This window comes from Ixodes scapularis, unplaced genomic scaffold, assembly GCF_016920785.2.
Source record: "Ixodes scapularis isolate PalLabHiFi unplaced genomic scaffold, ASM1692078v2 PGA_scaffold8__174_contigs__length_109621045, whole genome shotgun sequence".
In the NCBI taxonomy this organism is placed as follows: Eukaryota; Metazoa; Arthropoda; class Arachnida; order Ixodida; family Ixodidae; genus Ixodes; species Ixodes scapularis.
Window position 1 is genome coordinate 64,179,901 of NW_024609883.1, and position 14,506 is coordinate 64,194,406.

Sequence of the window (14,506 nt, forward strand, 5' to 3'; positions counted from 1 at the left end):
AGATAGACCCCCCTGTGCACAGAAGGAATGGGAGAATGGTATCCTTACAAATCCCCTCTCCCCTTATACCCCAAAAACGGTGTCCTGGATCCGCCCTTGGACTGGGGTTGTACAAAAAGAGTAGAGAAAAGTTTGAAGGTCCGTTTTCATGTGCTCAATTCGTCCGAGAATTTGGATATGTGCCGTGAAAAGGGAAAACCAGACGCCGTCGGACCGCGATTGCTTGGTTGGTAAGCGCTTTGGGTTAATTTCATAGATACTTGTGGTCATCAGATCCATATTTGCTTTGTTCCAACATGAACGCCGGAAAACCACCAAGTTGTACGGACCACATGCGGACAACGTTCAGTGCGTCTTCAAGTTGGAACGGCCGCCTGATCGTTCGAACTGTCGGCTGCTCTTTCAAACTTTTCTGTTCAGTGTCGTCTGCTCTTTTAGACGACACCAGCCCGTAGACCAAATGTTGGCCCGATACTTGCGATAAAAAGTAAGTGAAGGCCTCAAAAGACTTAAGTTTGAAGGTTGGTCGGCTCGATGTAACCAGTAGATACAAGGAGATGTTGATCATTGTCACCAGTGGCCATCACCGACTTGTTATGCCTGACTCACTTGGTCCGACTCTGCTTGCGATTTACAGTATCGACGTCGACGGTTAACGCTTTTCAGCCCGAGCGACGTCGCGACTGAAAATTGAGAGCGAAATCTCATCATGCGAATCAGGCTTTAGCGTCCATTCTGCGGCGTCCACGTGGAATGAATCGCCGCATGTCACATAATTCACGTTACGTTCTGCGGTGTAACGAGCCTCGTTAATTTCGCTGAGGCCGCCACAGTAGTCAGACATTCACAGGAAGACGTAGAATCGACCATTCCAACGCGAAAAAGAGTACGGGAACCGACACCGACTACATCGCATTCCAATGGTTTGTTTATGGGCGACGGCGAGCTTCTTGCCCACACCCCCATCGCGCATGCGCGGCGCCGGTGGCGTCCGCTAGGGGCGCTCCGATTTGTTTATAATTTCATCTATGGCAAACGCCATCAGGTGGTGCTCCAGTCTTTGACGTCCCAGAGAACTTCCGGTTTATAAAATAAATGAACGAAGATGAAACGTTTAACCACCAATTAATTCTCCAGGTGAACGTCACAAGAACGAAGGAGTGCGAGATCTGTTAAAAATGTTCGAGTATTCTTGTAAACCAAATTGCCTCCTCCAAGATGTAATATTGTACAGCCGAAGGCCCTCGTTGAATCTCCGACTTTGCTATCCGTGTAGCATTTATGTTTTCTAGCACTGGTAACATAAGCAAGCTCAACAGGCTTGCAAAGACGGTGCGACCGGAAGTCGATTGGAATGCAAGCGGCAGTTCGTGTTTGTAAACAGCAAACGAATCTATACCAAATGACATGACGATAGAAAAGTAAATGCACTGTACCAAAACTCTTTTATACTATATGAAAGAGTACGCTGCCGTTGCCGTGGCAGCTTATGCAACCCCAATCTTTACCGTGAAACTCATGTGGGGAGCGCTACGTGCTTATCATTGTTTCGCGCGCCTTATAATCTATCACGTGGTTTCGACACTTGTTTTGTGGTTTTCTTATCGAAGCAAGTGTCAAAACCACATGATAAATAATAAAGCGTGCGCGAACGGTGATAAGGCGCGCGCGTGAGTTTTCTGTTGACGGACACGAAAAAACCCCAACCTACGAGTCATATACAGCTTAGCTGTAAAATGGGATCCAAGTCCCAGACGTACCCGGACGCCATTTTGCGAGATGGTTTGGACCGCGCCCTTAACCACCGGCGCACCACCCCGCCAACAATGACCGAGGCAATACCACCTAAAAGACAAGGCCTCCGCCCTTCACTGCTCCGAACGTCATCACTAGTGAATCCACGCAGTGCCGCCTCTTGCAGCGTCCGTCATACACGGCACTACCACGAGGCGACGCCAAGACGGACGTTTCTGCCGCTTTGCTGCTACCCTCGTCGAGCTTCGGCGTGTTCCCCCGCTTGGGGCGAGTCGCGGACCCACCAACGACGACGTCATGCGCCGGCCTTGTCTTCTAAGCGGTATTGGCCAAGGTCGTACGCCGCACGTCACCGTGTCTCCTGCAAGAGCGACGACGGTCGCTTCCCGCAAAACAGATCAAAAAGAGACGAGGGCGATACTCTGCCTATCAAGCGAAGCGTTGAACGCTTAAAAAAAGGAAAAAAGCGGGCTCACGGTCCAGATGCGACATGACGGTCTGTTTCAGGTTTCCACCAGCCTCGGCAAATATGCGGACGATCTCGAACGGGGCCTTGGGGTCGCGTCCGGGGTGGATGATGGCTGGACATCCCGTCGCCTCCTGGACACCGGCGGCTGCTCGTAGCACGTTCTTCTCGAAATCTGCAAACCACAATAAAATCAAATAATAAAAAAAAAGTATTTAGATGACGCGACACAGTTCTACCGAGCGTTGTTACCTCACACTTCCTGTCAGCGTGTACCAGCAGAATTTGTCAAAAGGGAGAAAGCTATATAAGGTCCGCATGAGCCAATTGGAACAAGGGAGGGAATCACGTAACAGCTCTCCGCGAGAAGAGTGTACTCCAATGGTCCTCCGTCAAGTATACTCCGACGCCATGATTGGCTCGCCGAAGCGTAGCTTTTGCAGTTTCTAGTGTTATTCACGAGTAAATGCGGATTTGGTGGCAGCCAGGGTTTTGAAAGAGAGTTTCATATTGTTGGTTAATTTATTCTTTCTGCATACCCTCAAATCACTTATTCCGAAACTTGAGGCGATTTGCAAACATTAAGTCCCCAAGCGAAATCGGACGGTTCGGCGCAGTACAGTGCGATAAAAAATTATAGCACCTTTTGAAAAGGCAAAATGAATTGTCAGTCTCTGAATATTTGATGATGCCACCGATTAAGACAGAGACACGTGAAAATGGATACAGGATCTCTTACAAACCGCACAAAAAAAAAAAAAAAAAAGCGCAACCTCTGATGGCCGTGGCATAAGGCTACGAAAAAAGACCAACCATAGTTCATAGTTCTCCGGAACCGATATCAGCACCACCACATCAGCATGACTGGCCAGAGTCGCGCATTGGTGCCGACACCCTGTTTAGTTTACAGAAAGGCGGTGATTACCCATACCATTGTATGGGCACTGCGCGCGCGTGCGCAGAAGGCGGATTCTCCTCAAGTGAAGCGTCCGCGCATGAGCCGACAGCAGCGCCACCACCGAGGCGTGAAGTCAGTCGCGTGTCGGTGAAGCGACAGCTCACCCCGTAGAGGCCAACTGCAGCCAAGCTCCCCCAAGACGCCGCAGCGGGAGTCGGTTCCATCGGCTCCCTCGGTGATATCTTCCGTGAACTCTTGGCTCATCGTTTCGATCGATTTGCCCAGGGTGTCCGCCGTGTAGTTGGCCGTGACGTAGTAACCTGCGACCCGTGATAACAATTTGATTAGGCGCATATGTGCTGCGCAGGGATCCACGCGTCTTTACCGTAAAATTTTCTGCAAACATCCATCCCCACTAGATCGCCCACCTCATATATATATATTAAATTATTTTAACCGTCGATATGCCGAAAATAAAAAAAAAAGAACGCATAATTATACTACGCAGCCAGACATTAAAAGAACAAATAAAATGCTTTTAATGGAATTCCTTGAGCCCAGAATTTTGAACGTCCGTGGCTGCATTTATCCGCCAAAGTTACCAAGGAAATCGACGACACTCGACCTGACGTAGTGTGACCTATACACCGATTCGGTTTCCTCGCTAAATTCAGCGTAGCGTTTTCGTCTATCGTTTTCGCCGCACCGGCATGCTCTCCGCAACCCTCCGCGATATCCGAAACTTTACAGTCAAGGCCATCAGCGCGAAGTCGCAGTAGCGGCTTTTTCGTTGCAGAGGGCTTAGCGGAGGAGGAAACGCGGTCTATGAGAACTTCAGCGGGAAAATTCACATCACGCGACGCTGGGGCTAGATAAAAAACGGAAAAATCGCGCGGGCGCCTTACCGCAACCGCTAGAGCTGCTCAACGAGTGGTAACTTTAGTGCATGCACTCCTCACGCGCTCGAAGTCTTTCTGAAAATGACTCATTTAGTGGTTTTCGACGACGCTCAGCAAGTTTCTAATTGGAATCATACGCCTATTTTCATTATTTGAAAAGTTAATTAACGAACTTTAATTAATTAGCCGACTGATCGTTACGATTAGCCCCTTATACTCTATGTTCCCCAGGACCGTATAAGCCACCTGCCAAAAAGCCGTGCGTCGGGGCACGGCTAGTTCTAAACAAATCGGTTGAGTTTAAAAAAAACAAAAACAAAAAAAAAAAACACCCGGTATATAGTTGTAAATTATCAGTAACCTACTCTGCTATACGCAAGATCAGTCGCGCATCGTCATGAAGAACGATACAGGAAAACAACAACAATAAAGCGTAGATATAGGGGGATCGGTGGCCGAGTGGAGCGAAAGCTCGCGCTGCCGGCGTGCGGTCGTGTATCACTACTGTGTGGTGCACGTTAAAGACACCAGGCTAGCGGTTGTACTGCACTGGCTAAATTGCTCATCTACACTGAGTGACTCGTCGCAACTTTGAAATGGCTGACCAACTACACGCTGTATAAATATTCACAAATCCCAATTATTATTCCTGTAGATATGGTCCGCACCGCGTAAAATCATCTATAGTCCGCGGGTCCGAAAAATAGGGTTGTTGAAATGTGTCTAATGATGTGCTGTATCAATTTTGAGACAAATCGGTGAGTGACAACATTTCGCCGGAAGTTCGCACACTGCAGCTCGGAGCGAGCGGAATTTCGCGTTGCAGAACTCCGGAAGACTCCATGGGCTCAAATCTCCGGCCCTGCCCGTTTCGATCTGGATGAGCAACGTACCGCCACGCGGTTGTGTAACCATCCTGCGTGATGCACGTTGAAGAGCCTATAGACTAGCACTGCAGTGCCTAGCATAGACACAGATACACCCATTGGGGCTGACTAACTTCCCTTGGTCTGAACAAACCCAGGTGACGCGTCTTGAAAGTCACGTGCCTGTGCCGGCAACCACGTGAAGTCCCGTCAGGCTGGCCACCCTGCGCATGAAGGGAATGTCCCGCCCCATGCCGCGGCAGGTGTTCTCGACGACGGTGCCCCCGCCCTGGCTCTTGAAGAAGCGCATCTCCTCCAGAACCGCCGAGTGGACGTCGTCTCCGTGGAAGACCAGGTTGTTCGGGTGGCTGTACCTGAAGATTCGATGTAGCTTCCTCGCAATCTGTGCTACTCAGAACGTAATGAATCTTCCAAAGCGAATGCCACCGGGAACGCAGAAGTGCACCAATCATTGCCTTCGTGAACGATACACGTGCACTAAGTGCCCTGATAGTGAAGGATACACCAATTATAGGAATTTCAACTGAAGGAATACAGACCGTGTTCCTCCAATTGAAAATCAATCGGGCATCTAGAAATCGCTAGTGTGCTAATTTTACCAGCGACATTTGCCACAGCATAAATTACTTCGTTTTGCCGCACGAGCGACTCTGACAGTGCGACTGCGATCTTAATTGCAAAACTACGGGAATCGCAGTGCGATTGGACACAAATTGTACCACCGTGAAAAGTCGTTAAAAGACCGACCAGAAAGAGGGAAACATTGCTCCTTTCCGCCGGGGCATCTGAGAGGATAGACACGCTCCTATGAGAAGAGGAGAAAAGAGGGAGAGGGAGGGAATAGAAAAGGAAACCTGGGAACCGGTTTTCTGCCCGGCAGAAAACGATTCTGTACGCCGGTCGTAATTCAAAATCACAGCACGTCTCCCTGTAACCGAAGTGCCCTCCACGAGGATACGGTGGCGCTTCCTCCAAACTGTTACACTAAAAAAAGAAAATTAAACTTGTCTCGATCGTTTTGATAAAACCCTGAAACACGGAATGCGTCGTGCTTGTATTACGCGTGCGTTATGGTTTGTTATGCTTGGTTGCGCGGAGCTTTGTGTGTATTCGTGTGTGTGTGTGTGGAGGGGGGGGGGGGGGCGGGGGGGGGGGGGGGGGTCTGATGCCCTGCACACATAATGCACACTCCTATGACCTCCGGTTTCATCAGAATGATCGAGACAAGTTTACATTTCTTCAGGAGAAGAGTGTGTCACGACTCACGAGCATGATTTAATGGAACGTTTTCCGTGGCTTCTGCTTCTTTGTAAGTGCCCCTTGAATCCTTAGTACTCTCGGTTTTAGAAGCCCCTCGTGGCAACTAAAGTTAATGGGGGGGGGGGGGGGGGGGGGTGGAGGGGAGGGGGAGGGTCTTCGCACCCATTACACTGCTGGAAATGGGAGGCGTTTTCCAATAGAAATCCCGAGCCGAACCCAATGAGCGTGAATGTGTCAGTAGCACCAATGAGCAAAACTGTTATTTCACTCAATGGCGTTATTGGAATTGCTGCAGAGAAGCCACAATATGGGGGAAGATACAGGAAATTTCAGAGAAGAAGCCAACTTTGGTGGGTAACACTTAATGAGCACCAATGTGCACCGTGATTGGTATCAACTTGCAGGGAGTTCACATTGCTCATTACGACCAATGAGCGTCATGTGGCATAGCCATATCGAGGGAGATATTTGAAAACAGTGTATTGCAAAGAAGTTAACTCGCGGTGCAATATGCAACCTCAATTTCCAACGATTGGAAAACTAGCCTGCAAAACAGCGATGAAATCATTTATTTTAGAAATCCTAAAAGAGAACTTGTCGATGAATATTTCCAAGCCGGTTTATTAAAAACGGAAATTGCTCGAGCCACCCATTCCGGTCTTCAATATTGCAATTGGAACATTTAGAATAAATACTGTATATAATAAAAAGTTTATTAGCGAATATTAGTTAATCAGTCATCATATAGTTGTATTCTCTCTTGAACCTACGCAGGCAGACAGTGGCCAATGTCCAATGGTTCGATACTCTGTCAATTTACTTTTTGGCGGAAGTTCTGACGTAATACGCCCGCTGTGCTATCCCCTAGCTGGTACGCTACGATTCGTCGTGAGTCCACTAGGCGGGCTACGGCTCATCGGGAACCAGCTGCGCGCGCCGGCGGTCGCCTGCGGTCTATACTCCGTTTCACCAAAGTGCGACCGCAGCCGACATTACGATTCGGTTAGCCAATCAGATAATGCCAAGAGCGCATCGTCACGGCGCTAATGCGCTAATCGTCTTCGTAGTTCTGCCGACACAACCAATCACTCAAAAAAAAGCGCCGCGATCCAGTGCTTTTTTTTTTTTTTTCTTGCCTGATTGTTTTAGCCGGCGATAGCAGACGTACAGAGGAAACAAGCGCCATGACTATGAACTTTTTGCCCTGGTTGATTGGCTTTATCGGGTCGTTGGCTGCGATAGGATTTAAGGATTATGGCTCGTTCACACTTGCGAAATATGCACTCGCCGCCGACTGGATTCGCTCGCCGAAAAAAAAGATCGGGCCGTTCACATTTGTTGCCACCTGCGGAGCGCGGCGCGAGCGTCTCGCAGTTTCCCGTACAGACGAGAACTAACGAGAGCTCCCAAACCTCCTCCTCCTCTATGTTCTAGTACACCCACGGCCGGTCTAGAGAGGAGAGGCGCGCTCTCCGCTCAAGACCGGCCGTGGTACACCCATACCTCCTCCTTGCCCGCGCGCGTCTCGTCGCCATCGTCGACAGCTCGTCAGCGGGGATCTGACGTCAGCCAGCGCCACTTCCCCCGTTCGTTCTGATTGGCTTGCGGCGAGAGAAAACTTTTTTTCCGGCGTTCGAAATTAGTCCCAGAGCGATCTTGCTCTCCGCCGGAAATTCTGCCTGCTTCCGTCGCCGGGCGTCAGAATTCTCGCGGATTGACCGCCGGTTTGCAAGTGTAAACGGGGCATAAGTTTGACTCGCCGCCAACGATCGCCGGCGAAATAAATACGCTTTTAGAAAAAAATAAAAAGAAAGGTCTATATATTCCTTCATAAAGGGTGGAGCGACCATGTAGCCTATGTTCCTTCAGAAAAGGGTGAAGTTTTGACCCTGAAAGCAGGGGAGCAAGGTTGCTCCTTAGTCTGTATCTCATTATGGCGGCCCCGAATTTCTGGAATCGAGCTCAGTAAGGCTTAACGAGCTCAAGGTCGACTTGTAATAGTAGATTCGTTCGATTTACCTGCACCCCCTGCACCGGTGCAGAAAAGTGTAGGGCAGTGTACTTCCGGTATGTGCATTGAGATACACCACCCTGCACTTTTCTGCCCCGGTGCGGGAGGTAAGGTAAATCGGACGAAGCTAACGTCGGTTACAAGCCACAAGCGTGATGCGCCCGTTTCAAATCCCGCCGCAGTCGAAAAAAGAGTTCACTGGAAACGCTCCTTGTTCCGCTTCAATTGATTACAGAAGCGGTAGCGGTGGAGAAAAACGATATACTAAAACTCCCTACTGGCTACAGAGTGATGCCAACTTGTCTCCGATCCCACTTTTTAAGAAAGCGACCTTTGTATTCATCGGAGGGGGACCGAGCCCCTGAAAGCAGCCTTACTATCCATCGGAGGGGGAACCTAATCCCAGAAAGTCGTATTTGTTTCCATTGGAGGGGGAAAACTCTAATCCCCCTCTCGTGGCTTTCGCAATGCTAACTCAAAGACGAAAGATATCTACAGAAAGGCAAGACCCTCCTCGCGCGTTGGCCGCGACGTCAAGGAACGATGGGACGCTATTGGATGCGGAGGTGGCGGAGGGATATATAAATCCCTTTGAGGGGCATTTGCCGCTACCTTCTTGACCTGTACCTTACTTGTAGCATTGGGCGCCGTGGTAATGGGAATCATTTCTGAGCCAGTCGCTCCAACCCCGGCGCTCCACCCCTATGTCAATGGCTGCTCCGATCACTCCGGTGCAATGCGGTGAAGCCCAACAAGCCGCGATTTGTGGCAGGTGTTTACGGGGCGAATTCAAAAACGAGCTTATCGGTTGGTGAAGTTGGTGGCCGATGAGCTCGAAAATGCAATTTAGGGGCCACGAGCCGACTGTTGGCAAAAAGCGATTGGGTTATAACACAACTAAATATTTCCTACCGGCACGTCGGTCTTTCTGTTTGATTTCGTTTAATGCTGCTAATATACCAAACTGTAAATATACGCAATTTCCGTCATATTTAGGGCTGGGATTTCCGGGACATGTTCCGATTTTTAAAAGTGTCCCGATAACAGTATCAGCTACCAGTACACATCTGTCAAGCAATACCCGTTTAGTGTTCTTCAACTTTGTTGTCCCGACTTGTCCCGATTTCACGTTGAGTGTCCCTAAAGATTGAATATTGTCCCGACTGTCTCGATTTCTCATTAAGGGTCCAATTACTTAACTGAAACGCCCTTATACATTGCGCCTTTCACCCATTAATAATATTTTTGCAATCACAAGGAGCCAGCATGGCATTATTTCGCCAACGGCTCCGACGGCGTTCAAACCTCATGTGCTGCCTTATATAAGCCAGCTGCCTTTCCTGCCTCGGCGGGAAAGAAGGGCGTTTTCGTCGTTCAGCACGCGGACCACCATAAATTGCTTGTACTGCAGCGTAAAATCGGTGTTACGTATGAAAGCAAAGCGATTTTTCGACGGTAAAAACCTTCTAGTCAGTGCGTAGGAATGACACGGCGGCAGCATAAATATAATTACTGAAAACGACGTTTGTTTCTATGCTGCCTACGAGAACCAAGCAGCGAAAGCAGACGACAGAGTCAAGACGACTTCCTCTCTTGAGCTTCTCGGCGTTGCCGCTACGCGGCGTCGATTTCGCTGGAGTCGCGAATACTATACGCCACCGACCGATAGTGCCGCGCAAGCTCCTAACTGGTCTGCGATGGCCGTTGTTGTTAACGATGTAGTTTGGGAAAAGAAATAGAGGCAATCGTGGGTGTAGGCTCATAGGCCCGCCTGAACCGTCATGGCTTCCGGCGACGCGCCGCCATTTCCGCGCGTCGCCTGAACTGTCATGGGTTCCGGCGACGCGCCGCCATTTCCGCGCGCGCTTCTGTTGGCGCGCTTTGTTTGGACGGCTCTGCGAAAGATAAATTTCTTAAATCGCTTGACAAAATCCCTGACATAGAATGGGTATACGTCAACCTAAAACACCAAATGGCGCTTATATGACCTGGATGCCAAACGAGCCCTCAGGTTTTTGCCGTTTGTCTCTGAGAAAGTGGAGCGCTCGTTGTCCGACTTTCAGAATTTGTTAACGGAGGAAAGGCACAGCCTAAGCAAGCAATCACTTGAGATGTTCCTGGCCATTTTCTTCAGTGCACAAGAGTAGGACGTGCGTTCTGGAATAATAAAAAGATTAACAAACATTCTGAGCGTGCTCACAGAAGCGTACATGTCCCGGAAAGTGTCCCGATGTTTTGGCATTTGCTGTCCCTAATTTGTCCAGATTCCAGCACCAATCTTGTCCTAGAAATTCCAGCTCTAGTCATATTTTAAGCCTGTCTAGCCTTTCCCTGAGAGCGCAATCACTCTCGAGGAGAGGACAACAGGGCATTGCAGGTGACATCAGCACCGGTTTTATGGGTGGGCGACAAGGAGGTTAGAAGTACTAGGAGGGGCACGTTGCAATATTGGTGAAGCCTAGTCATAAAAAGTTTAAACGATTTTGTGCCCAGCGTGACCGCAGATCTCTCTGGCGATTGGTGCACGTGACATGTCACGTGTGAGATAAATGGTTGATGGTAGCAGGACTCCTAGCAGGCATGCGCGCGCTCCGTCCGGTAGGTTTTATCAGATCGAAGGCTAGACTGCGGTGTATTCTAATATAAAAAAGATAGTACGCCATAGCAAGACGAAGGCTAGCTACGGTCACGTGATGTGGTCACGTTGGCATGGTAAGTGAGGAGAGTAAGGAGGAAAATGAGAAAGAGGCGAGGCGTCAAGGGAGCATGGCTTGTGGAGGCTACGCGGTCGACTTCATGCCCTCTCCTACCCTTCTATCCTCCTCGGTGGGCGATCTGGGCGGTCGCACGGGCGCCATCAATAAGAGAGCACCGCCTCGCCCCCTTTTTTTTTATTTGATTACAGCGTTTGATCACCGTTCGTTTTCGGAATGCGGTTCTCGTCTGACAAAACGCCTCGTGTTGGGCCACCACTCACACGTTTACTAACAACGTGATGCCGGTTCTATATGGGCGTATAAAAAGGGAGGGGGGCGCCACGGCCGGAGTTCGCCCAGGGCGCTTGATGGTGCAAGGTCGGCCCAGTTACATTGGCCCGTACCAGAGGCGCTACGGTTCAGACAAGCGCGTCACCATGACCCGCAGGTCGATCGATTGCACGTAATCGCTCAAGCGGTCTCGTCTGCCTTGAGAAAAGAAACGGCTCGTTCTTTTGTTCTTCTTCTGTCCGCTTGGGAGCGCTCAATACGAGAGAGGAAAACGTGTCGTTGCTACCTTTTGCCTCTTTTTTTTTAATGCGAAAGCATTAACTGTCTCATGGAGCGAGCCGACGTCATCAGCTTTGAAACCGCGCCAAACCTGTCTCCAAGGCAAACCAGCTCCTAGCTATGAAACCACGTGAAAAGCTAGCCAACGGCACCTAAATTCCCCGATCCCAGAGGAGCGGACGAATTTTCGCCTTCGGTCCCATTGGCTGGCGCGCGTCGACGAGGCTCCCATTGGCCGCTGCGCGTCAGTTTCAACGACCGCCACCCCATGGCGCTGCGCGTCCGTCAGCGCGCCGTTTCAAGTGACGAGCACAAGGCAGACTTGTGCTCGACACTTGACAAATGTAATGGATTACAATTACAAATTACTGGGCGTCAAATGTAATGCGTTACCGTTACAAATTCCTTTCGCTGAAAAGTAACGGATTACTTTACTCGTTAACGTTACAAATTACTTTGACGTTACTTTTTCCGTACACTTATCCAGTAGGTAAACAATACAAACAATTTTGATATTTTTGAAAAATGTTCTGCACCCCAGTACTTTTCATTTCTCATTCGTCCGTATTACGCCAGTCCTTGTAAAAATAAAATATTTTATTTAAGAGAAAGAGTGTAGGTGCACTCCGTTCACCTGTAAGCTGACAAGGCACCGAAAGCTGTAATTACACCTGGGATCCCGCTAATTACGGCCTCCGGAAGTGATCCCTAGAATTATGCGGACGAAGCTAGTGCAGTCTCTGCTGCGAAATTCGGAGCTAAAGAAACGATCTTCGAAAACTCCCTTTTGACTCGGGTGTTTCGCCTGTTTTTCACAAGAAAAGAGAAACTTTGTTCTAACGGTACAATGTATAGCCAATGCTGAATTCAGGTGTCCCAGCTTACCTTGATGTGTTTCCGTAGATTAGAGTTCGCTGCTCTTGCTGATGAGAATGTGTGTGTGTGTGTGTGTGTGTGTGTTTTTTTGGCAAGCAAAGTATGCACTGAAACTCTAGGTTTCCGTTGTCCTTAACGCCCTGAATTTTCGTCACCTCGTTAAGAAATGACCACGGAGACGACGGACACTTCATGACCGAAAACTCGACCAGTCAGAGAAAAAATGGCGATTACGGGTTATCGATCATTCATCGGTTCTCACTTTCATACCAATATTCGTGGAGGCCAGGGGAGGGGTGGGCTTAAAGAGCGAGCGAAGCGTTCTCTCTCTCACTCTCTGTCTCTCTGTCAGCACTTCTTAGATGGCCTAACCCCCCCCCCTCCCCCTTTTATGTTGACAGTTGACTGTAAAGTGAGGAGTGGACTAGACCACCATGCCCAGACGAGTAAACCAGAAGTATCGTCCATCCCCTCAAAGACAATGTTGTTAGCCTCGCGCCGGGCGCTTTTCAGCCCTGCCTCAAGAGCGTGCTAGAATAAAGTAGCGCACATCAAAGACAAAAAGAATTCGACCCCCTCGCGCGAGGCTACATCGCCTGTTACGCGAGTTGTGAACCAGCGAATCGAGGGGATATGGATCCGCGTTTGATGTCTGTGCAGGTGGCGGGAGACGTCGAAGTTGGAAAAGGTGAAACAGTGTAAAAGACAAAAACAAATAAACACGAAGAGCTTTCTCCTGCCCGGGAGAGGAAGAAAAACACCATGGAAGTCGACGGAGTGCCTACTCGGGCGTTGTCTTACTCGATATTTTAGAGCGCAGCTCTTAGGGGCCCGTTTCCGGCTTGAGCGGCGTCGCCGTCGCCGTCGGCGTAACCGCGCGGTGCATCATGGGAAATGTCGCATAATGCACCGCGCGAGCCCCCCACCGGGGTCACGTGACCTCGTGGGGGGGTCACGTGACCCCCCGAAGTCACGTGACCCCCTCCTCGAGGTCACGTGACCCCCGCCGATGTCGCGTGACCCCCCGATGACGTCATCGTCACTGATGACTTCACCGGCATCCACATCGTCATCGTCATCATCACTGATGACGTCATCGGCATCCACATCGTCATCGTCATCATCACTGATGTCGTCATCGGCATCCACATCGTCATCGTCATCATCACTGATGAGGTCACCGGTATCCACATCGTCATCGTCATCATCACTGATGACGTCACCGGCATCCGCATCGTCAACGTCATCATCACTGATGACGTCACCGGCATCCACATCGTCATCGTCATCATCACTGATGACGTCACCGGCATCCACATCGTCATCGTCATCATCACTGATGACGTCACCGGCATCCACATCGTCATCGTCATCATCACTGATGACGTCACCGGCATCCATATTGTCATCGTCATCATCACTGATGACGTCATCGGCATCCACATCGTCATCGTCATCATCACTGATGACGTCACCGGCATCCACATCGTCATCGTCATCATCACTGATGACGTCACCAGCATCCACATCGTCATCGTCATCATCACTGATGACGTCACCGGCATCCACATCGTCATCGTCATCATCACTGATGACGTCACCGGCATCCGCATCGTCATCGTCATCATCACTGATGACGTTACCGACATCCGCATCGTCATCGTCATCATCACTGATGACGTCATCAGTGACGTCACTGATGTCGTCACCGGCATCGTCATCGTCATCATCACTGATGACGTCACCGACAATCGCATCGTCATCGTCATCATCACTGGTGAAGTCATCAGTGACGTCACTAATGACGTCATCGGTACCCGCATCGTCATCGTCACTGATGACGTCATCAGTGACGTCAGTGATGACATCATAGGCATTGGGGGTCACGTGACCCCCCCCCCCCCTGGTTAGTTTAACCCCCCCCCCCCCCAGTGCCCTTCCCTCCTCCTCCTCAAGAGCTGCGCTCCAATTCGGCGTTACAGGGAGTTGTAAGCGGCTTTCATTTTTTTTCTTTCGTATATTTGTACATGCCTTGCCCGTTTTTCTAGTGGTTGCAGTGACCAGTCATATAAAAAATCGTGTTTTCATTTCGGCTGTTCACCCCTTCCTGACGTTTTCTATTTTCTTGAACTCGCTCTCTTCAAGCTGCTGAATGTTTTGTAGTACTGCTCCAGTTACTTTCGGAGAA

General features: G+C 49.8%; 1 protein-coding gene across 2 annotated transcripts in view; it reads right to left on the minus strand.

Annotated features, from left to right (window-relative positions):
- LOC8052087 (phosphotriesterase-related protein) overlaps positions 1–14,506 on the minus strand; it is a 38,757-nt gene that overhangs the window by 15,020 nt on the left and 9,231 nt on the right. For both annotated transcript variants that reach the window (XM_029976336.3, XM_029976337.3), the window contains exons 3-5: positions 5,068–5,258; positions 3,284–3,439; positions 2,232–2,396 (exon numbers count right to left, since the gene is read on the minus strand). In XM_029976336.3, coding sequence (XP_029832196.2) covers positions 2,232–2,396; positions 3,284–3,439; positions 5,068–5,258 — 512 coding nt within the window. The remainder of the gene's footprint in view (positions 1–2,231; positions 2,397–3,283; positions 3,440–5,067; positions 5,259–14,506) is intronic.